At 49.6% G+C, this 23472-nt stretch overlaps 2 protein-coding genes across 13 annotated transcripts in view; one reads left to right on the plus strand and one right to left on the minus strand.

Moving 5' to 3' along the window:
* Positions 1 to 2481, minus strand: part of DNAH3 (dynein axonemal heavy chain 3) — a gene marked incomplete at its 5' end in the record, with an annotated part of 199493 nt that extends 197012 nt beyond the window's left edge. For both annotated transcript variants that reach the window (XM_080680101.1, XM_080680100.1), the window contains one exon: positions 2452 to 2481. In XM_080680101.1, the coding sequence (XP_080536227.1) occupies positions 2452 to 2481 (30 nt within the window). The remainder of the gene's footprint in view (positions 1 to 2451) is intronic.
* Positions 2482 to 6719: 4238 nt separating this feature from the next.
* LDAF1 (lipid droplet assembly factor 1) lies at positions 6720 to 23110 on the plus strand. 11 transcript variants are annotated; one of them, XM_080680175.1, is made up of 5 exons: positions 6720 to 6912; positions 9045 to 9253; positions 15300 to 15468; positions 17318 to 17511; positions 22268 to 23110. In XM_080680175.1, the coding sequence occupies exons 2-5, from the start codon at positions 9119 to 9121 to the stop codon at positions 22292 to 22294; spliced, it is 525 nt and encodes a 174-aa protein (XP_080536301.1). In that variant the 5' UTR covers positions 6720 to 6912; positions 9045 to 9118; the 3' UTR covers positions 22295 to 23110. The 11 variants fall into 11 exon arrangements, with proteins under 11 accessions (XP_080536301.1, XP_080536306.1, XP_080536305.1 ...); XM_080680180.1 differs by having other exon boundaries at positions 17373 to 17511; XM_080680179.1 differs by having other exon boundaries at positions 9045 to 9214.
* The last annotated feature ends 362 nt before the right edge of the window (positions 23111 to 23472 follow it).

Consider the following 23472-nt stretch of genomic DNA (forward strand, 5'->3'; position numbering starts at 1 on the left):
AATTTACCCATGTGGTAGCATTGCATGCTGTGTGTGCTTAGCACAGCCATTCTGTGCTTCCTGCAGAAAAAAATGTCCTTTAAACATGTGGGAGCTGGAGCCACCTTCCATTCAGTGCGTGTGTGGGGAGTGAGCCTCAGGGACTCAGTGCAGGCGCCTCCTGGAGCAGAGCTGAACGTGACGGCAGTGTTGCCTGATGCTGTGTGGTTCTGTCCCACACCAGCCCCCACGGGCAGGACAATGGCTTCATCTGAAGGAGATGCTGCAATTTGACCCAACACTGGAGGAAACTGCTGGGCTGGACTTACTGAGAAGCGTTGCTATACAGCACATTCAAAATAGCTTCAGGGCCCTGGCCAGTGTGGCTCAGTTGATTGGGCATTGTTCCATGCACCAAAGCGTTGGCAGTTTGATTCCTGGTCAGGGCATATGCCCAGGTTGCTGGCTCCACCCCCAGTAGGGGGCATGCAGGAGGCAGGCGATTGATGTCTCTCTCTCACATTGATGTTTTTTTCTCTCTCCCTCTCCCTCTCTCTCTCACTTCCTCTCTTCCTAAAATCAACAAAAATATATAAAAATAGTTTAAGGGTTTTTCAAGGGCAATTTTGATTCTCTGTGATTGTTCACCTTTTGCAATGACTTTGGACTGAACTCCTGTTAACATAAGACATTATTAGATTGATTTGATTAATTTGGATCAGCAAAGTATGTCATGCAGGGTAACTGGCAATGGGTAGTGGGGACCAGGAATATGTAATCAGATGTTAGCCACCGCATTCCCCAGCCAACCCCTCACTGATGACTCAATCTTGAAAAAGAATAACAACAACATCTGCCATTCTTTCAAATTATTATGTGCTAAATACTTATGAGAATTTTTATACTCACATTCTAGCTAAAGAAACGAAAACCCAGAGAGGATAGGTAACACAGCCTAGCCACACAGAGGTGCTTTTAAAGGCACATCCTCCACATCCCAACACAGTGGAAACAGTATTACTTCCACAAAAAGTTATTCTGGTGACGTGTTGATCTTAAAAATAAACAAATGAGCAAACCCATAAGGAAAGGTGCATCCTGAGCCTGGGATCTTTACAACCAGAGTCACTTCACTGACCTCAGGCCTTGTTCAGTAAAAGTGGTGGCACCAGCCGGCAGAATGGAAACATGGGGATACTCTGGCTCTGCCTCAAGCATGATGCGTTTGAGACCCATGGACCCTGTTGTTTATCTGCTCAGAGAACATGCTTTGTTGGTTTAAATCACTGTCTGTCTCTCTGCTCTTGACCTTGATTTGAAGGATCTAAGAATTGAGCAATCATCTCCAACAACCCCCTCTCTCATTACTGATATCAAGACCAGATCTGCAGCGATGGGTGAATAAGATGAAACACTGTAGCATCAGCTTGAAGGAAGCCTGGTCATCCCCAGCAGGTGCTCTGCTATCCAGGCTGGGTCTGGGCAGCAGCTGTTTAGGAACATGAAGTCATTCACGCTTCCTTCAGGGCCCCAGATGTACAGCAGATACTGACCTTTGCAAGCAAGGTTTTGCGGTCAGTGGAAATCTTTCCCTTGGCCTAGCTTTTAAATCTGCTTCAAATAAAAATCTTTTTTTTTTAATTCTCACCCAATGATATTTTTCCATTGATTTTCAGAGAGTGGAAAAGAGAGGGAAAGACAGAGAAATATCGATGTGAGAGAAACACATCGATTGGGTGCCTCCCACAGGTCCCCTGACCAAGGGCCTGGGGAGGGGAGGAGCTTGCAACCGAGGTACATGCCCTTAATAGGAATCGAACCCAGGACCCTCCGGTCTGCAGGCTGATGCTCTATCCACTGGCTAGGGCTCAAATAAACTTCATTAAAAGAGCAACTGAATCTTAGGTCTTACAACCAAGAATCTGGCACCTAGATTGGGTAGAACTGTTAGTTTTATGTGGCTTATTTCAGACCACCTGTGATGTTTGCACATCCTCACACAGGCCATTCCCAAAAGCTTGCCTGAGGACCTGCTATAGCAGAATCACTAGAGTCTTAGCTAAAAAGACAGACTCCATGGCCACACTCCAAACCTTCTGTATTAGCATCTTTGGGAATGAGGCCAAATCTCTATGTTTTAAGAGATTCCCAGGATATTCTGATGTGCAGCCAGTGTTGGCAACTGTGGGATGGAATATATGGTCTAATGGCCTTAGAAGGGAAGAGGAGGGAAGGGAACAACAGGTTAAATTTTCCCAGTAAAATTTGAGGATTGGATAAAAAAGCCTAATTCAGCAAAAAGCATACTTCAAAGGACACAACATAAACATGTGGTTAGCACACTCACTCAGTCGGGGAATCACACGGCAATTGGCCTGTGATTGAAACATCCCCTTCCCACCCACTCCCCAGTCTCTACATGTTGAAAATATGGGTTAAGAAAAATAAAAATATTTTAGAATTCATACATACCTCTGGAGATGAGCAATCCATGTCATTCATATTGTACATTCTCGTTGGACCTATTTTTAAAAAAGGAATAAGGAGTTCTGTTTCTTCCTCTCCTACCCATGGGTCTGAAATCCACACTTCCTTAGAGCATCATAGGATGACACAGACAATGGAATTTTCCAGATGTTCTGAACTCTGTTCACAGGGCTGCCTCTATGAGGTCACAGCCTTCAGCCCCCAAGGAGCTCCCTGGTAGACGAGGAGAGAAAGGGAACCTAGAGAATCAAGAGGCAGCCTTGGGCTTCTGCTGGGCTTTGGGCTGCGGTTCCAGCTCCCCTTGCCACGGCCCCTCTGCCATCCCACTGAGCTCTCTTCTTGGATCTCTCCCAGGAACACACCCAGCTCACTGGGAAAATGGAAGCAGAATTACATATTAAAACAGAGAATGGGGAAGAAGCACCCCCAAAACAATATCCCCGGCAAACAAACTCGTCTCTGCCCCCTCCCTGGGCTGTTAACATTGGAGGCGCTATGACCCGGCTTCCGCGTCTGTTGCTAAGAAAGGAGAGGCCTCTGCGGTGCCCAGATACAAGCCTGGGCTTGACCACCGTGTCCTGGTGTCCCCTTTGCTGGAGGGGCAGTCAGGCAGAAGGAAACTTGCAACAGGGCAGAGAGGGTGTTTAGCAATGATCCAGGAAGGGAGTGTGAGTGGCATTAAGGGACTGTGCCTTTGGACTTAGACTTTGAGGTAAACAACAAAGAATTTTTTAGTATAAGTATGTCCCATTTAACAACTGAACATACTAATATTAAAAAGTTATGCTTACCTGGAATTAAACCAGGGGTCCTGCATCTTTATGTGTTGAAACTGGAAATATGGAGAGAAGGGGTCCACTAGGGCCTAGGTTGTCCGCATCTCTGTGGTGTGAACAGTGTAGGGTCTCTATCTGTTGTGGGAAATTTTTCACACAATCCTATTCAGAGCCTAGTTCTGTCCTGTTCTGGCAGGTCTGAGATGGCTGCTTAGCCAGCGTAAAACACTGCAGGGGCATAGGAGAGACTGCACATGGGATTGTTTCACTGACCCATCAAATGGTCATCAACAGCCGCGTTTGGAGAGATGCTACAACTCCTGCCATCATGGGATAAACAATGTGGTGGAGGAGGCAGCTGATACACAAGGAAAAGTGAAACGGGGCTGGCCCTCCAAAGATGACAGAGGGGAAAGGAATAGGGGGATTCACAGAGGCACCCCTAGATGGCACCCTAGTCCCAATTCAGCTTTCCAAAACAGTACTCACCAGACAATAATGGTTGTAAAGTATTGTTCTAAAACAAAACAACAAAAACCTTTTCCTGGGTGGGACACCCATCAGATTGCAGCTGAGCCAAGTGCAGGAAGTCACACAGGACTGACCTAAACATCACAATTTAGGGATGCTGTCCATGTCCTCCAATCCCCAGCCACCATTAGCTCCCCTTTCATTGCTGTTGTGGAATTAGAGCCTGATCCCTTAGCTTATTTTTATTATTAGTCCAAGCTTATTTTTCTATAGACCAGCCTGATTTACTTCAAGAAACATGAGTTGGTAGAAGTAACACCAATACATATTTTGGAGCCTGTTTCAGCAAGGTGCTGAATTATTCACAGCCAGCCCCACTGCAACCCTGGCTGCTTTCTCCTTGCCTAAGGAGCTATTTTCCAGACGAGAAGAGAGAAACCAAAGAATTTACATGCTTACTAGAGGCCCAGTGCACGAAATTCAAGCATGGGTAGGGTCCCTAGCAGCTGCTGGCAGGGGCCTACCTTCGTTCCACACTGCCCCCACACCCCAGTGGTAAGCGCATGTCATAGCAAGCAATCGAACTCCAGGTCAGTCAAACTGCTGAGGAGATACTTTGCATATTAGGCTTTTATATATATACTAGAGGCCCGGTGCATGAAATTCATGTACAGAGGTGTGTGTCCCTCAGCCCAGCCTGCACCCTCTCCAATCTGGGACCCCTTGAGGGATGTCCGACTGCCCCTTTAGGCGTGATCCTACCGGTAGGATCGGGCCTAAACGGGCAGTTGGACATCCCTCTCACAATCCAGGACTGCTGGCTCCCAACTGCTCGCCTGCCTGCCTTCCTGATTGCCCTTAACCGCTTCTGCCTGCCAGCCTCATCACCCTCTAACCCAGCTGTGGGCAAACTACGGCCCGTGGGCCGGATCCTGCCCGTTCTGCTGTTCTATCTGGCCCACGGAGCCGAAAGAGCGGAGGGTTCTCTTGCTCTCCCCTCCGCTCCTTTACTTTGAATTTATATTAGTTCACACAAACACTCCATCCATGCTTTTGTTCCAGCCCTCCAGCCCAGTTTAAGAACCCATTGTGGCCCTCGAGTCAAAAAGTTTGCCCACCCCTGCTCTAACCACTCCCCTGTCAGCCTGATTGATGCCTAACTGCTCCCCTGCCAGCCTGTTTGCCCCTAACTGCCCTCCCCTGCAGGCCTGGTCACCCCTAACTACCCTCCTCTGCAGGCCTGGTCCCCCCCAACTCCTCTCCCCTGCAGGCCTGGGTCCCCCCCAACTGCCCTTCCCTGCAGGCCTGGACACCTCCAACTTCCCTCGTCTGCCATCCTGGTCACCCCTAACTGTCCTCCCCTGCAGGCTTGATTGCCCCCAACTGCCCTCCCCTGCTGGCCATCTTGTGGTGGCCAACTTGTGTCCACATGGGGGCAGCCATCTTTGACCACATGGGGGCAGCCATCTTGTGTGTTGGAGTGATGGTCAATTTGCATATTACTTTTTTATTAGATAGAATAGAGGCCTGGTGCACAGGTGGGGGCCAGCTGGTTTGCTCTGAAGGGTGTCCCGGATCAGGGTGGGGGTTCCCTTGGGGCATGGGGCAGCCTGGGCGAGGGGCCTGTGGTGGTTTGCAGGCTGGCTATGCCCCCTGGCAACCCAAGCAGAGGTCCTGGTATCTGGGATTTATTTATCTTCTATAATTGAAACTTTGTAGCCTTGAGTGGAGGCCTAGGCCAGCCAGGGTGTGTGGAAAGCTTGGCTTCCTCCATTGCCGGGGAAACCCAAGCCTCCTGCTCTCTCCGTGGCCACAGCCATCTTGGTTGGGTTAATTTGCATACTCGCTCCTGATCAGCTGGTGGGCGTGGCTTGTGGGTATAGCGGAGGTACAGTCAATTTGCATATTGCTCATTTATTAGATAGGATAGATATGAACCGCTCGTGGATATGGGCAAGAGGGTGGTGAAGACCTGGAGGGAGGGGTGAATAGGGGATGGAAAGGGGGATGAGGGGATTGGGAGACATCTATAATACTAAAAAACAAGAACAAAAAAGAGTTATTTCCAGGGTGCTATGGCCATAGGCCACAGAAGAGATATAACCAGCATGGGTCCCGGAGGGAAAGTCCTGAGAACTAATGGTGCAATAGCAGGCCAGCTCTCAGGTCTGTCATTTCACAGAGAACCCTGAGGCTCAGCGAGATCACTGGTCCCCGGTCACACAGTGAGAGGCAGCCCTGGGACAGAGCCCAGGAGTGGTGTTCCCCCCTCCAAGCCCATGGTCTTAACCAGTATTCTCCATGGCAGCAGCTCTCAACCACCCCCAGGGGACATGTGGTAATGCCTGGGGACATTTTTAGTTGTCACAACTGTGAGGAAGGGGAGTACCAGTGGCCTCTAGGGGGTCGAGGCCAGGGACGCTGCTAAACTTTCTGCAATGCAGGACAGGCCCCTCAACACAGAACTTTCCAGCGCAGTCAACCCTGTTGGGAGGTCTGCCAGGCCAGGAAGCACGTGTGCTGGCTCTTCCTGGAACCGAGGGACTTGGGCTTAGACTCTCGTCTGTAAAAAACGGAGATACTAGCTCAGGACGCTTGCATTTGAGAAGTGATCTTTAAAATCTTCCAACCGAAATCCTACTCCAAATACCCTGAGCTCCAGAGATGCTTCCAGAAGACCTTCCTGTGCGCTTGTTCCCCCGATAGCCTGAGCACTCTCGCGTCTCCACGGAGAATAAGAAGGGCGACTCTCTGTGAGCCAGTTTCCTCCTCTGTAAACCTCTCGGTACTGGTCCTCGTGGTTCCTAATGGCTTGGAGTAGGTGGGCGGCAACGCACTCTGCCCAGGGCAACGCAGGCGCAGGCGCGGAGCAAGCACTGAGCGGGGCGGGGCGTGGCTTGGGGCAGAGCCTGGGGCGGGGCTCCGAGCGCGGCGGGGCGGGGCCCGGGGCGGGGCGGGCAGCACGCTCCGCCCTCGCCTGCGCGTCCCTTCCTTCTCTGGCTCCTCCCTGGGCTCCAGCTGCAGACGCCGGTTAGCGGCGCCGCGAGGACCAGTTGAGAATTCGCAGGTCGGGCGCAGGGTACCGGGTGTTCGCTGGCAGACCCCCCTGCGGGGCAGGCGGGTGGAGGAGCCTGGGGCGCGGCTTGAGAAGGCCCTGGGGTGCCCGGCCCGCAGCCGCCGGCAGCAGTTTGGGGAGAAGGTGAGTGTACTCCTTCGCGGCCTGGACCCCGAGAGTTCAACTCCCCACGCGGCCCCACACCTGCCAGTTTTGAGTGAAAGGGTTGCCAGCCCCACCCCATCCCGAGACGCCGCCCGACTTGCGAAACCTGTTTGAGGAGTCTCACGGGTCCCGCTTCTCTCTCCGAGAACCCCCTCCCGTCACTGCAGAGCCCCCCAAAGTCATGGAGGGCCCTCCACTCCCCCTGAGCTCCCCTTCCGGGTCTGTCCTCTGGCCGAGCGCCTCCCCGCAGGCACCACGCCCCTCCTCTGGGATCCTGTCCCCTGGGCGCCACCCCCAGCCTCTCGGAGGTGGAGAGAAGCGAGGAGGGGGCCTGAGTAAGCCCGCCGCGGCCCCAGCCCCGGGGTACGGTTGGGTAGCAGTTGCCCCCGATGGCGGGGCGGGTGGCTCTGTGCGCTGGCTCCGCGGGGAAGGCTCAGGAGGCACGGGCGGCCCTGGCCCGCGGCGTTCCCACCCGCGCCCGCTGCCCTGAGGAGCTCCCCAGACCGGTCCTGGTGGCCTGGAGTTCCCAGGCTCCGGGAGACCAGTTAGGGGAGCTGGGCTTGTTTCTGTGGGTTGCAGAAATGAGATTAGGGTAGATAGGTGCTGGGAAGTTCCCAAATTCAAGACCTCTGCCAGCCGCCTCTCAGAGGCAGGGCATGCGTGGGGACCAGGCCACTGTGGGCGAGGGTCCTGCTGCTCAGAACTAGCAGAGGCTCTCCCGCCGCGGCGATTAAAATGCGCTTTAAAGTGCCACTAGACCCTGTAGATATTAACAGCTACCCCTACACGTGTGGGATATTCAATAAAAAATAAATATGTGAGATGGGGGCATCCTGGGAATGCCAGGCTGTCAGTGTAATCTTGGTCAGGCTCCCCTTTGGCGCCTGGTTAAGAGGCAGAGGCTTAAGCACAGGAGATCTGAGGATGGTTCTGGCGCAGCGCAGCTGGGAGCCAGCCAGTGTGGTGTGAGTAGTAAATGCAGAAATTGGCCACCATTGTTTGAGAAAGGTTTTCTTGGGGGTGGGGGGCAATGGGACTTGAAATAGTACATTCAGCTTTCTTGCTTCTTCTATCTTCTTTTCAGTATTTTGTACATAAGCTCTCAGAGATAACACCCATACAATTTTGTTAGATGTCCTTCTAGACCTTTTACTATGGAATATGTACATAAAATATGTATGTAACCATGAAGTCTTTTATAATTTTTTTCTTACTTATAGGCATATTTTCATGTCACTAATAGCTACATTATCATTTTAATGATTGTCCAACACTCCGTTGTATGAATTTGTCATTATTTAACCAGTTTTCTACTAATGGACAGTTAGCTGCTTTCCATTGTTTTGCTATTAATTATCTATACTAATAAAAGGGTAATATGCTAATTAGACTGGATAGACCAGGCGTCTTCCAGACGCCCTTCTGGACAAAGCCACGGTGGCAGGGGCAAAGGCATAGTAGTTAGGGACAATCAGGCTGGCAGGGGAGTGTGGTTAGGGGCGATCAGGCTGGCAGGCAGAGGCAGTTAGGGGTGATCAGATTGGTAGGGTAGAGGGTTAGAGATGATCAGGCCAGCAGGGGAGAGTGTTAAGGGCGATCAGGTTGGCAGGGGAGAGCAGTTAGGGGCATCAGTCTGGCAGGCAGAGGGGTTAGGGGAGATCAGGCAGGCAGGCAGAGTGGTTAGGGGCAATCAGGCAGTCAGGCAGAGTGGTTAAGGGTGATCAGATAGGCAGGCAGGTGAGCAGTTAGGAGCCAGCGGTCCCAGGTTGCAAGAGGGATGTCCCAGATTGGAGAGCGTGCAGGCCAGGCTGAGGGACCCCCCCTCCCCCCACTGCATGAATTTTGTGCACCGGGCCTTAGTATATTATAATCAGGGATACACTCACTGCACATCTTTTTGGTACATTGTGATATGCCTGTTTTATTATTTCCTTCATGTGTCTGGAAAAATAAAGTGTTGGATCAAGGTGTGTACAATTGGAAATTTTAATAGATATTGCCAAGTTACCCTCCATCTGTTACCCGCCATCAATGTGTGAAGATAGTAGAAGCTATTGTTGGGCCAGTTGCTAAGACCATTGATGGTTTAAGAAACTTTTTGTTTCCTCCAGTGACAAGAAACAGGGCGACGAGAGATTCAGCTGGTGGAAGAGTTAATCCCTAAAAGACTAAAGTGTGTTGCAGAATGGCCAAAGAGGACACCCCAAGTATCTCAAAGGACTTGCAGGAGTTGCAGAGGAAGCTGTCTTTGCTCATAGAATCTGTCCAGAATAACTCGAAGGTCAGTTTCCAATCAGTATGCGTAATGGAAAATCCCAAGGTAACATTAGCTTAAACCCCATAGAAAGCTATCTCTCAAGTAGAAAAACTTTGGAGGTAGGTCAGGAATCTTTGTAGCTTACCACTCTGCCATGTCTAAGTTGTGACCTTCAAGCTCATTGTCCAAGATGGCTAGCCTCAGCCATCATATCCGCATTCCAGGCAGTAGGAGGGAGGAGAGGGGGAAGAAAGACTTGCAAGCCACCATGAATTTCAGGAGACTTCCTGAGAGTCACACGTACAACACATCCAATTTCACCTCTTAGATCAGCTGCAGGACCACCCCCTGCACAATGCAGTTCTTCACTGGATGTGGACAGGCTGCTCTCAGTCTAGGTCACAGATACCAGGGTTTCTTTAGCTTTGTTGTTAATTTTGGCTTATCTATTTCCCTGAAGATGTGGGGGCCAAAGTTGGAGGTCTGAGTTCTGTATTCCATCAGAAACCCAGTGTCCAATAGAAATGTGATGTGAGCCACCGATGTAATTTAAAGTTTTCTAGTGGCTGCCCTGGCCAGGTAGCTCCATTGGTTGGAGCGTCTTCCCATGCACCAAAAGGTTGTGGGTTTGATTCCCGTTAGGGCACATACCTAGGGTGTGGGTTTGATCACGGGTCGGGGTGCATATGGGAGGCAACTAGTCAATGTCTCTCTCTCTCTCTCTCAAAAAAAAAAAAAAAATCAATAGAAAAATATATCCATGGGTGAGTATTAAAAAAATGGTAAAATTTTCTAGTGGCACATTTAAAAATTAAAAGGAAGTAGATGAAATTCATTTTAGTAATGTATTTTATTTAATCTAGCATACCCAACATATCATTTCAACATGTAATCATTATAAAAATTATTAATGAAAAAAGTTGTTTAGATGCTTTACTGTTTTTTTATACTAGGTCTTGGAAATCCAGTGTGCATTTTACTAACATATCTTACTTTGAACTAGCCACTTACCAGGGGTTCAGTAGCTATTCAATGGTGATGGGACTTCAGATAGTATATTTCACTTCCCTGCATTTATCTTTATAGCTTTCTTTTATGTGCCTTTCAGCATTTTGTCAGGAAAATAATAGCAGCTCCCAGATACAGCATTATTAACATTTTGTTGTATGTCCTTCTAGACTTTTTTCCGGGGAATCCTATATAATAAAGAGGTAATATGCAAATTGACCATCACACCCTCGCACAAGATGGCCACCCCCATGTGGTCACAAGATGGCCGCCACAAGATGGCCAGCAGGGGAGGGCAGTTAGGGGCAACCAGGTCAGCAGGGGAAGGCAGTTGGGGGTGACCGGGCCTGCAGGGGGGAGAGGGTAGTTGGGGGAGGGGGGACCAGGCCTGCAGGGGAGGGCAGTTACAGGCAATCGGGCTGGCAGGGGAGCAGTTAGGTGTCAATCAGGCTGGCAGGGGAGTGGTTAGGGGGTGATTAGGCGGGCAGGCAGAAGCAATTAGGGGCAATCAGGCAGGCAGGCAGGTGAGCGGTTAGGGGCCAGCAGTCCCGGATTGTGAGAGGGTTGTCATGTCCGACTGCTGGTTTAGGCCCTTTGGGATTGGGCCCAAACCAGCAGTCGGACATCCCCTGAGGGGTCCCAGATTGGAGAGGGTGCAGGCTTGGCTGAGGGACACCCCCCCTCGAGTCCACGAATTTCATGCACCAGGCCTTTAGTCTATATATATAAAAGCCTAAGCGACCTTTACAACCGAATGACTGGAACAACCGGAATGACCGGTCAACCAGTCGCTATGATGCGCACTGACCACCAGGGGACAGATGCTCAACGCAGGAGCTGCCCCCTGGTGGTCAGTGCGCTACCACAGCTAACCTCCCGTGGCCTCTCCCCCACCCACCTGGCTGGACCCCCCCAATCAGCTCTGATGGGGGGGCCGGCTGACCAACCTCCTGCAGCCCCTCCACACCCCCCACTTAGCCAACCTCCCTCAGCCCCTCCCCCCAGCCAGCCAGCTGGTCCCCTGATAGGCCTTGATTGTCAGCCAGGCCAAAGGACCCCACCCGTGCACGTATTCATGCACTGGGCCTCTAGTATGCCCATAAAAATGTGCATGTTGGGTAATGAATTGTTTTGTGATCTCTCTTTGCTAGATAGCACAGCCCCACTGTGATCCATCAGAGAAGATACCACTTTGTGATCTGGAGTAATACACTCTATAGAGACCCTTTCTCGACTTGTCCCAATGCTTCAGCACTCTGGATTTAGACAGCTTTTGTTTTTCTTTTTTTGTTTTTTTAAAATATATTTTTATTGATTTCAGAGAAGAAGGGAGAGGGAGAGAGAGATTGAAACATCAATGATGAGAATCACCGATCCCCCCCACTGGGGATTGAGTCCACAACCTAGGCATGTGCCCTTGACCGGAATCAAACCTGGGACCTTTCAGTCCGCAGGCCGACACTATCCACTGAGCCACACCGGCTACGGCTGGACAGCTTTTCTTTCCATTGGACAAGCAGCAGGCTGAAACTTTTGTTACTAAAAGTTAACTCATCTACCTTCTACACTTTATTCTCATTATATGTATTAGCTGTATCCTATAAAGTTACCTCCAGCACTGAATTAGCAAATCCTGGACCTCTGCTCCTAGGGAAATACAGGATTAGGTTCTGGCAAACTCCTGGTCATAGCACTTCCATCCATGATTAATACATACCTGTTGTATTGCTATTTCTCTTTAAAGACACCTTGCTTAAGCTGTATGGTTGATTCATTAACAGTGAGCTCACAGCAGACTGCACCATACCTCTTGCCTGAATGAAGCTTATCTAACACATTTGTTTTCTCTGTAAGTCACAACGCTGCCTTCTTACACATGGGTGCCATTTTAAATGGTGAAATCACCACCAACAACAAAAATCACACTCATGAAAGTGTGGGGGGAAAGGTGGCACTAAACGGGTCATGAAAAGGACAGTTATTCAGTGGCAGAAACTAGAAGGCACGTGTCACCGAGTGTGACCTCGGCTGGGAATGTGTGTGTTAGGCGACAAGGTTTGCTGCTTTGTGCATAGTCACAAAAGCAGGGCAAGTACTGCACCCATTTCAGTGACTAGGCAGTTCTGCCAATCCAGCTGCTGGAGAGATGTATACTAGCCAGCCTTGACTGAGCACTTGATCAGGCATATGGTGTGTCTTCTTTCATATTTTCACCCACCTCTGAGTTAGACATTACAGCATATGAACTCTGGCCTCCTGGCATTTCTTCCCTTCTTCATCTGTCCTCAGCCATGGTCGTTGGACTGGATTTGGGCTAGAGCAGCGGTCACCAACTGGTGGTCCGCGAGGTCTGAAAGGTTGGTGGCCGCTGCTGGGCCAGAGGACTGGATTATCAGTGGGGTAAGCCCTGATGTGTGTCAGATAGCCCTGAGGCAGAGTAGTTTCTTTTAAAATGTTTATTGAATTAATATTAATTGTAGGCCCCAGATGCAGAAGAGGCTAAGAAAAAAGTAGATTCCTTAAGGACTGAAGTAGCACAGTCCTGCTTTTCTCCTGGATCCCCAGCAAGTCCCTTCGAAGTTTCCCTGTCATCTGCTTCCATACTCATCTCCTCTGCCGCCCCCTCAGGGCCGTCAGCTACCGGGCTAGCAGCGTGGGCTGTCCCATTTCCCACAAGTCTCCCTAATGGCCTCTTGCATAGGACTGCCAGGCCCATCCTTCTTAGATTATTTTTTTTACTATTCTGCTCACAATCCTGCTCAAAAGCCAGCACTTTGCTTCCTATTTTTTTCTTCCTTTTTTTTTTTTTAAATTTCCAATGGTAGTGAGCCAAGTATATAATTTTAAAGTTTCTAATAGCCACATTAAAAGCATAAAAAGAAACAGGTGAAATTAATTTTAATAATATATTTTATATAGCCTAGTATATCCAAAAACAACATAATTTCAACCAGTAATCAGTATAAATCATTAGTAAGATATTTTACATCCTTTTTTCCATATACTCAGAACATTCAATTCAGATGTTAAATTTTTATTGGAAATACTTTATTTCTATTCAAATTTCATAAAATTTTCAGTTGAAAATTTATTTGAGACATAACTGACTTATTTGAAATGTAATTTAAAACTTTCCAATGACTGAATCAAATTTCAATTTTTAAATTTAAAGTCAATTAAAAACCCAGTTCTTTAGTCACACAAGCCACATTTCAGGTGCTTGACAGCGACCATGCTGGCACCTGGAGCTCACCCTCACCCGCCCTCTCGCGTGGTCACTGGACTGTACCGAGGAAGAACCAGGGAGAACTGATCAGCTGGTCAATAGGCCTGGGGGCTTACTAAGGATCTGTGCGACTGGGCCTGGACAGCTCAAGGGGCCAGCCCGCTCCGGGACCCTCTCATGGCCTCGTCCCTGGCCTTCAGCCTCCCCCGCACCCCCCCCCCGCCCCCAGGAGACTCCTGCTGCGTCCTGGAGGGCAGAGCTGGGCAGTGTAAGCCAGGGGGCTTCCTGCACCGTTCCGTTCCCTCTGCTGGAGAAGCTGCAGAGCCAACACTTGGCAGCTTTTATCAAAAGGAGCAGCTGGGCAGGGTAGCCAGTGGGCAGTGTGCCCTCTGTGCCCAGCAGGGTGAGAGTTCTCCTGAGGCCTCTTCTGGTTTAGGAGAGGGAGTCCTGCACTTGGGTCCCCGTCAGACTGAGCCGCCTCCTGTCTTGCAGCCTGCTCAACTTCCACCATTGAATCACTGTCAGCATCACGTGGACCACGGCCGCTTGTCAGAGTAGTTGAAACACAGACTCCGGAGTCTGCATTAAAGTTTGTACTCCCAGTGCAATTTTGGACAAGTTATGGATCCTCACTGAGCCTCGGAGTCCTCATTTGTCAGACAGGGCGATAACATGCTGTCTCAGAGGGTTGTCGTGAGGATTGAAACGGACATTTCATTAAGTGTTTAGCACAGTCCACAGGCAGGGTAACCTCTCCGTGAATGCTGACTATTGTCCAACAGAGGCCCTCACGCCAGCCAGTCACGGAGCGCTCGCTGCCTGCTGCCGCCTTGCGGGATACTGAGGCTCCCCTTCTCCCCTTTCCTCCTGAAGTTCCAGTGCCAACTCTCAACTTCTCCCTGTGATGCTGAGTTAGAATTGCCGAGAAAGCAGATCTGTTTGGCTTCGTTTGCCTCTTCAGTCAGATCACAAGCCACAGCTGCTTGTAGAGGCACATGAGGCTTGGGCCGTGCTGCCTGTGACCACTGTAGCTTGAATTATGTCTTCATTTCAGCTGCCGGCCTGCAGGACTGTACGGGATGAGACAGAGGAAGGACCAGTTTTTACTGGGAAGAGTTCTGGAATGATGGGACCTTGCAAGGGAGCAGGACCTAGCATGTCAGTTCCAGGAGAGAGCTGGCGTGCGGCCTACAGAGAGAGAGGTCCATCCTGGGCGGGCTCTGAGTGAGAGCAGTACTCCTCTATTGAGCTGGACCACAAGGTCCCTGCTCCTGGTGAGGAAGAAGAACCGCTTGTTGACGCAGCACAAGCTGCAGTAGCCGTCTGGCTGTGGCCAACGGTGATGTCCAGGTTGATGACGTAAAGGCTCTTTTCCTAACAAGGTGGCAGTCGTTGAAAGCATTTGACATGGAGAGAAGGGATTTAGCTCTGATTGCCTCCATTGTGCCACGTGGAAACTGCGTGGCTCAAGGTGACGCCTTAGTCCCCCCTTGCTTTAGTGGGTGCACAGAGCAGCCGGGTAGCCGGGCATCTTGTTAACCAGCAGCATCTGACGCTGAGGTCTGGGGCAGGGCCAAGATGCTGAGTTTCCAGCAAGCAGGTGATCTGGGTGAGCTGGGACCTGACCTCTGCCTCTGGCCTCAACTGTGCAGTCTGCTCACAGGCCCTTCCTCCCTCACAGGGCTCGCGGTTGGGTGGGGCCCACAGACTTGCCATGTGTTCCCAGTTGCCTTCGGTTGTGGGTGTGAGGGTCCCCATCTGGGGAGGATTGTTATTGTTCTTCCTTAGGAGCCTTCCAGCGTGCGGCTGCTGTGCCTCCCGCAGCGCAGGCGTCAGACGTGCATCCGATCCTGGCTCTTCCTTCTCTGCCCACAGGTGGTTGCCTTCATGAAGTCTCCAGTGGGCCAGTACCTGGACTGCCATCCTTTTGCGGCCCTCACCTTGCTGGTGTTTGTTGTAATGTCGGCCGTTCCTATTGGCTTCTTCCTGTTCCTCGTGGTACTTACCTCCCTGGCTGCCTTTGTGGGAGTCATGTTACTGGAAGGTACTTGCTCAGTTATTTGCCCCCTTGGAAAAATGACTCAGTTGGGAGAACACTGTTTATTGGGCATCTGCAACGCTGGTCAAATGTCCCTACTCTTGTCAGCATCACGTGGACCACGGCCGCTTGTCAGAGTAGTTGAAACACAGACTCCGGAGTCTGCATTAAAGTTTGCACTCCCAGTGCAATTTTGGACAAGTTATGGACCCTCACTGAGCCTCGGAGTCCTCATTTGTCAGACAGGGAGATAACATGCTGTCTCAGAGGGTTGTCGTGAGGATTGAAACGGACATTTCATTAAGTGTTTAGCACAGTCCACAGGCAGGGTAACCTCTCCGTGAATGCTGACTATTGTCCAACAGAGGCCCTCACGCCAGCCAGTCACGGAGCGCTCGCTGCCTGCTGCCGCCTTGCGGGATACTGAGGCTCCCCTTCTCCCCTTTCCTCCTGAAGTTCCAGTGCCAACTCTCAACTTCTCCCTGTGATGCTAAGTTAGAATTGCCGAGAAAGCAGATCTGTTTGGCTTCGTTTGCCTCTTCAGTCAGATCACAAGCCACAACATACTAGCCAAAGGGATGGTTGGCAGTAGGTCAGGCAGTCACCTGCAGTCCCTGCTGTGACTTCTCAGAGCCAAGAGCACCTGGAGTTGTTTCCCTGCCCTGGGGACTGGACGAGGCAGTTTATACTTGAAGAGGGTAGGCATGGTGGGCGACGAGCTAATTGCCTTCTGGCAGAGTGGTCATTCAGTAAGTACTGATGGGCAGGTGGGCGAGTGAATGAATGGTGGAGGGATGAATGAGTACTGGAACAAAGTGAATTTAGAGAGAAAGATGGGGTTCCCTTCATTTTGGTGGTATAATACAAAGCTTTACAGAAGGCAGGGCTTGAAGATGTGTAATAACTTTGTTTCCTTTGGGTAAGGAAGGGCTTTCTAGGCAGGAGGAACAGCATGTGCAAAAGCCTCTAGAGCAGTGGTTCTCGGACTGGAGTGTGCATGAGTCTTGCTGTGTGAAAATTATGACTTCAGGTCTCATCCAGAGATGAGGTTTGGGGTAGGGTCCAGAAAACTGAATTAAAAAAAAAAAAAAAAATATATATATATATATATATATATATATATATATATATATATATATATATTTCAGAGATGAAGGGAGAGGGAGAGGGAGATAGAAACATCAATGATGTTTCATGTGCCCTTGACAGGAATCAAACCTGGGACCTTTCAGTCCACAGGCCGACACTATCCATTGAGCCAAACCGGCTAGGGCCAGAAATCTGAATTTTTAGCCAGCCTCCCAGTGCTTCTGATTCTGATACAGTGGTTATTGGCTGCACTTCAGAGAACACTGACCTAGGATTTTGTAAGTCTTATGAAAAGGCAGCACATTGTTTAGATTCTATGTTTATAGACTATCACCAAGGCCATGGGGATGAGTCTGGGGCTGCTTGTTACTCCCAAGGCAAGGGCCAGGGTGTCGGCCAGCCATCCTCTGCCATGTTGTTAGTCCTACATTGGAAAGGGGGATTTTGCTATGAGGGGCAAGGAAAAGCTGGGCAGACAGAAACTGCCACCGTCCATCACACATGTGGCAAGTCATGTGTTGTCAGGTCAGCCCCTGGAGGCATTTATCATTTTACCCTTTTTACAGACGCATTGAACTAAAGCTCCAGGAGGCCCCAGATCATGGTGAATGCTTAACTAGCATCAGCCTCGGGCATGTCTGCTCGGAGAGCCCGGCCCTCCCTGGTAGCTGGTACTGCGTTTCCCTAACGGATCCCACTTTATGAAAAATGTATTTTCTCGCTTAAAAAAGTTTGAGTTAACTCTTTTTTAAACACAACGGTCCAGGGTCTGGCAGCTGGCAGCTGTGTGAGATGATGCCGCTAACCAAGCTCTCCTCCAGGGCTGGTCCTCTCTGTGGGCGGCGTCGCGCTGCTCTGCGTCCTCTGTGTCCTGGGCTTTGTGTCACTCTCCGTGTCAGGGATGATCATCGTGTCCTACGTGGCGATGTCCAGCCTCATCAACTACTGGTTTTCTTCCAGGTAAATACCTATCAATGCAATAACCTAACCTTCTCCATGCGGGCGATTTTTACAAGTAATACCCTCACCCCAACAGTGTTAGAAGCATAGTTCCCTATGCACATCGGGCATCACATGGGGATTTACTGTGCAGTTTCAAACAAAACTATTGCTCTCGTCCACCCACACGACAATTATTTTGTTGTCATGGCAACTCTATGAGGTAGCTACTGATTAGTTCCTTTAAAAAGATGTTCATTAATTTACAGAAATTCAAATTAAAATATTTTTCTGGGAGGAAGGAGGAATATCCATGTTCTGTCTTGGTCCCTGTTGTTCACCTCGCATGTAAGTCTTGAGCTTGAGGCTTGGAGCTGTTCCTCAGGCTGAGCCTTTCCTGGGGCCTGTGCAGGGACAGCACTCCATCTGACATTCAGCTGCTGGAGGGACCAGCGGGGCCGTGACCTCATGCCTGTAATGGGCCACTATCCTAAAGGGTTCCCAAGGGGATTTCTGTTTATGCTTGGATTTTGTCCTTGAGGATTTTTGAATCTGAGTTCCAAGTGGGATGTGACCCTTTGTGCTTCATTTCAGCCCTTGCTGAATTAATCGTGTAGCTAATACCCCCCGAGCACTTGCTCTGGGCCAGGGACCCTCACAGCCACCAGGGAAGCAGGCACTAGCCCCATTTTGCAATAGGGAGAATGAGGCCAAGTCCCAGCACCAAGTGGCAGGGAAGGGACTCAGATCCAAATCAGGTAACTTAAAAGCCTCTTACCCGAGATGTAAAATGACTTTACAACAGGAGTCGGCAAACGTTCTATAAGGGGCTAGACAGCGCATTTCAGATGAGGCAGGTCGTGTGGTCTTGGTTGTAACCACTCAGTTCTGGTGCTGTGCTGTGAAAACAACAGACAATAAGCAAACAAAAATGAGTGTCGCTGAGTTCCAAAGCATTTTATTTACAAAAGTAGGCAGTGGGCTAGATTTGGCCCTAGGGCTGCGGTGTGCCAGTCTGTGCTCTCAGGACTGAGATGCTGAGTTTGGTTTCTACAGAGTAGCCCCTGAGCCTCATGGGTATCCCTGCAATTGCATGAGGCTTCTCAGACATTGTGTTAATCGCTGTCAGTCTTGAAGGAGATGAAAGAAGAAATGTTGGTCTGTTTGGCTTATTGAGGTTGACACCTCTGTGTCCATGCCTTTCCGGCTGCATATGCTCTGCCACAGGCGCAGCCTCGAGCACCGCCCAAGGCCACCACCGCCAGCAGCCACAGAGAGACCCCTGGCCACCTCCTCCCCCCCCTGTGGGTCACGGAGAGACAGAGACGGAGTCAGGGCTGGCCCCTGGAGAGGCTGAGATGGTAGTCAGGGCTGCTCCCAGGCGAGGCGCTCGGACCCTTGCGCTCTCCACGCAGCAGTGCTCAACCTTTTGTTCCCAGGTCCCATTTTACTTTCTTTAAAATGATGAGTCTTTCGGAGAATTTTTGTTTATGTGGTTTCAGTGTATTGATAATTATTAAAATGGAAATTATAACAGAAATTTGAAAAATATTCATTTAAAAAGAACAAAATTACCTGTTGATATACAGAACATACTTTCAGGAGAAGTAATTACGTTTCCAATACAAAATGGAAGGAGTGAGTGGCCTTGTCCCCCACTTTGCAGAGATCTGTAGTGTCTCCCTGAGGAGGTGGGCAGTCCTTGTCTGTGCGCCTGCGCTCGTCCTGCTGTGTGCTGCTCTGGGCCGGTGCTTGAGGCGAGGAGGTGCCTTCGCAGATGGCCAGGCCTGCTTTGTGCTAGAGCACCGAGCTCGGCAAGTGTAGCTCTTAACGGCCAGTTGAAATGTGAACTTTCGTTAGCAAGTTCTCACTTCAAGTCATCGCTAAGTTCCGAGACTTTAAGCAAAATGGGGCATGAAGCCAGTTTCACCGCAGGTAGCTCACCGAGCGCATGTGCCTGTGGCATCTCATCCGTGCTGGGACAAAAAGGCGCGGTCAGGGACCTGCAGTACTTTGTTACATTAAAACCCACTGGTCTATCTTGTACTTTCAATAGATTTTTCCAACCATGCACGAGTTCCTAACTTCGTTGGTCTTTGGAGAATATTGGTTCATTGAGTCATGTGGCTCTTCCAATTATACTGTGAAAAACTGGAGCATGAAAGTGAAAAAGACGTGTGTTATGCTATTAAGAAAATAGTTGTCAGCAGAAAGCCTTTTTACTTAGTGAATGCTTCAAAACTCAAGAGACAGATGCCTCTCTTGTTAAATAACCCAAAGCACAGGGCGAGAGGAACTGCCCACTTTATTTCATGATACAAATGGAATTTTGGCCCTAAAACAAAAGATAACATAACTAAAATTTTTTAAAAATAAAAAAGGAAACAAGACTCTAAGCTGGGTTTATGGGAACTAAGCAGTCTTTCGAGGAGCCACACTGGCCTGCCTCCTGTGCAGCTAAGCCAAACTGAGGAGGACCACGCCCCTCGCAGAGCATTGCAAGGCCTCAGGGCCATGGTGCGGGGAGCGGGGGCAGTTTGTAGAGCCACCACATCACTTACGTAGGTGCCTGGCCTCCTTACAGCTTCCCTAAGGGGAGATAGAGTTCCTTCTCAGCCCTCTGTTATCAGGTGGGGATGCTTTGGCTGTCAAGTAATGAAACCCGAAGCAGATACCAGCTTAGACAGATGGGTTGACTTTATGGCCTAACCAGAAGCTGGAGATGCCGGGGCTCCTGCAGGCCCTCTGGCGCCATCACAGCCCAGCCACCTGCTGTGTGCATTGCCATCCGGAGCCGATCAGTTGTCACCTCATAACCACAATGAAGGTGCTGTGACTCTGGCTGCACCAGCTACGTCCAAAGCAGGTGAAGGGAGACAAACTGAGTTCCTTCATTGGCGGAGTCTGCCCTTTCTATCAAGTAAGTGAGGTTTTCCCAGGACCTCTCTCCATCCTCCCCAACCAGCCTCTTTGGCTAGCGTTTTGTCAGATGGGCGCTCCAAGCTGGAAGGGCAGGTGATGAAGTGTTCAGTTCTCTCAGCTCCTGAAGTAAAATCTTGCAAGGAGATGCACCTTGGGAATGTGTTTATCAGCTAGGCTGGTGTGTGATGGGATTGTCAAGTTGGCAAGACTACTTCAAGTTCTATGATAACCCATAGATCCAGGTTACTACAGGATCAGCAGCACTACCCTCGGAAACTCGCCATCACAGGGACTGAAAAAAACCCACCTGTTTCTTCTCCCCCACCTCCCTGGTGTTGAATCATCAAGAAATAGTTGATGCCGAAACCGGTTTGGCTCAGTGGATAGAGCATCGGCCTGCGGACTGAAAGGTCCCGGGTTCGATTCCGGTCAAGGGCATGTACCTTGGTTGCGGGCACATCCTCAGTGGGAGGTGTGCAGGAGGCAGCTGATCGATGTTTCTCTCTCATCGATGTTTCTAGCTCTCTATCCCTCTCCCTTCCTCTCTGTGAAATATCAATAAAATATATTAAAAAAAAAAGAAATAGTTGATTAATTGGAATCTGAAGATAAGGGTCTGAATCCCAGTTTCACCACTTTTAGCTGTGTGATCTTGAATAAGCTGTTAAACTTATCTATTCTCAGTTTTCTTTTTATTTTTTAATGTATTGATTTGAGAGAGAAAGAGAGACAGAGAGAGAGAGAGAGAAAGAGAAACATCAATCTATTGTTCCACTTATTTATGCATTCATTGGTTGATTCTTGTATGTGCCCTGATCAGAGATTGAACCTGCAACCTTAGCATATCAGGACAATGCTCTAACGGTTAGAGCATAACCAACTGAGCCACCCAGCCAGGGCTCGGGCTGTTTTATTGGTAAAACTAGAGGCCTGATGCATGGAAATTTGTGCACTCGAGGGGGGCGGGGTAGTCTCCCAGCCCAGCCTGCACACTCTCACAATCCGGGGCCCCTCGGGTAGGGTCCAGTCCCATGGCAACATGGCTCTGGTTCCCCGGGCCTATGGGCCAGGGGGGAGGCACCAAGAGGTTAGTCCGATGGCAGCATGGCTCTGTTCCCACAGCTCCCTCCCGCCGCTGCACCGCGGGTGGCCGGGGCCCACAGCTCCCTCCCATCACCACACTGCGGGTGGCCGGGACCCAGGACTGACTCCCGCCATGCCGGCCAGGACCCAGGACTGACTTTTGCCGCATTAGCTGGGACCCTAGCCTGGTGTTCAGTCATCTGCCCGGACGTTTAGGTCATTACAGGCTCTGGCTCTGTATATATTAGGATAGGGCTGTGGTTGGCAAACTGCGGCTCACGAGCCACATGCGGCTCTTTGGCCCCTTGAGTGTGGCTTTTCCACAAAATACCACAGCCTGGGCGAGTCTATTTTGAAGAAGTAGCGTTAGAAGAAGATTAAAAAATTTGGCTCTCAAAAGAAATTTCAATCGTTATACTGTTGATATTTGGCTCTGTTGACTAATGAGTTTGCCGACCACTGGGATAGGGTTACTATTTGCTCTACCTTTCTCCCTGGATTGTTGTGAGGACACAAGCAACAATAGGGAAAGCACAATATCCAAATAAGAAAAGGGAAAAGGGCCATCAGCCCTGTCTCCACTTAGCCATTTTAACTTCTTGTGTCCTTGGTTTCCTCACCTGTAAAACTGCTGTAGCCCCAAATCTGGTATGGTGACAGCAAGCAGCTAAAAATAAACTATCAAAGAATGTCACCTATTCAGCTGTGTACATCTCAGCCCTGCTCTTTACAGAAGCCCTAGAGCTGACCATTTCCTCTCATCACGGAACAGACCACTGACACAGAACCCCAGCGGTGACGCCAGCCGGCCATGAAGTCTGCAGGCTTGCAGGGGCCCTACCAGGAATGGCTGACGGGCTGACGGAACCTGTTCCCAGTCATCTTTGGAGGGTTGTTGGAGCATACATGCTGCTGGGATTACGACGCAGAGGGTGCTAGGTAGTCAGCACTCCTTGGATGTGTCCTCTGCCTTGTCACTTGTTTGTAGGGCCCTGCAGTGGCCCTGTGAGAACTGCCCTGCTCAGCAACTTGGCTGCTCATCCCTTATCCCCAGTGAGGCAGACTTGACTTTGGCAGTTTGAACCCCTGGAGCCTGGTGATGGGACCCCAAGGTTGACTTGACCCAAGGATCTTGTGTCCAAGGGCCCAAATTGGGGCAAATGTTGATTGTTTTTTATCTCTTCCTTTTTTTTTTTTTTTTAGAAATGGGAGAAGCTGTTTATTTCTCCACTCATTTGAAACAAGAGTGGGGGTGAGAAATATCCAAAACAGAGCAAGCTCTTCTGTTTTATTAGCTTTTTATCAAAAAGAACAGCAACATTGGACAATAATGGACTCTCAAAGTTAGAACAACCTTAATTTTATAGTCAAGAGCATTTTTTCAAAAGTCTAAAGGAATAGCATCCACGGCTGACTCCTGTGAAGTGCTTTTACTCTTTGCACTTGATACTATTGTACTGTTTTAAAGAACTTGTCCTGTTAAGCCATTTTTTAAAAAAAGTTCTATGAAAATGCTAAAGGACTATAGAAATTTTTAAAATTCTATGGTATTTTTAGTTCAGTGGTTTATTTGCTGTGGCATTTTATTCAATAAATATTTGTTTAGTTTTTTGTTTGTTTGTTTTTTTACTTTTTATTCCCTTTCTCTTTAGACATCAGACCCCCTTGTTCTTTGTCGATTTCATGGCAGATCCTGGTAAGATGGCTTTTTAGTTGCTAGTGGTAGACACTCAATTCAAAGTGGCTTAAAAAATGGGAGGCTGAGGGGAAGGGGTTCATTTCAACTGGGAAGCCCGGGGCTAGGTCTTCAGGCGCTGCTGGGTCCAGGCTCCCTCTCCCTCAGCAGTGAATCCCTTGGAGCAAGCTGCCTTTGCGCAGGCCCTCTCTGCATGGCCGTCCAGCAGCTCTAGCTTACAGCAGCCTTATGGGTAGCACTTTGTGCTGGACAAGGAGGCTGCTTTTTTCCAATAGTACATA

The sequence above is a fragment of the Plecotus auritus genome (genome assembly GCF_963455305.1).
Source record: "Plecotus auritus genome assembly, chromosome: 7".
Classification (NCBI taxonomy): Eukaryota; Metazoa; Chordata; class Mammalia; order Chiroptera; family Vespertilionidae; genus Plecotus; species Plecotus auritus.

Excerpts from the sequence above, each read along its gene's own strand:
- LDAF1 (XM_080680170.1), top strand. The coding sequence starts at position 9,119 with ATGGCCAAAGAGGACACCCCAAGTATCTCAAAGGACTTGCAGGAGTTG. Across the intron at positions 9,254-15,299 it reads GCGTAATGGAAAATCCCAAG|GTGGTTGCCTTCATGAAGTC; the intron begins GTAACATTAGCT and ends CTCTGCCCACAG. Across the intron at positions 15,469-17,372 it reads GGGAGTCATGTTACTGGAAG|GGCTGGTCCTCTCTGTGGGC; the intron begins GTACTTGCTCAG and ends GCTCTCCTCCAG.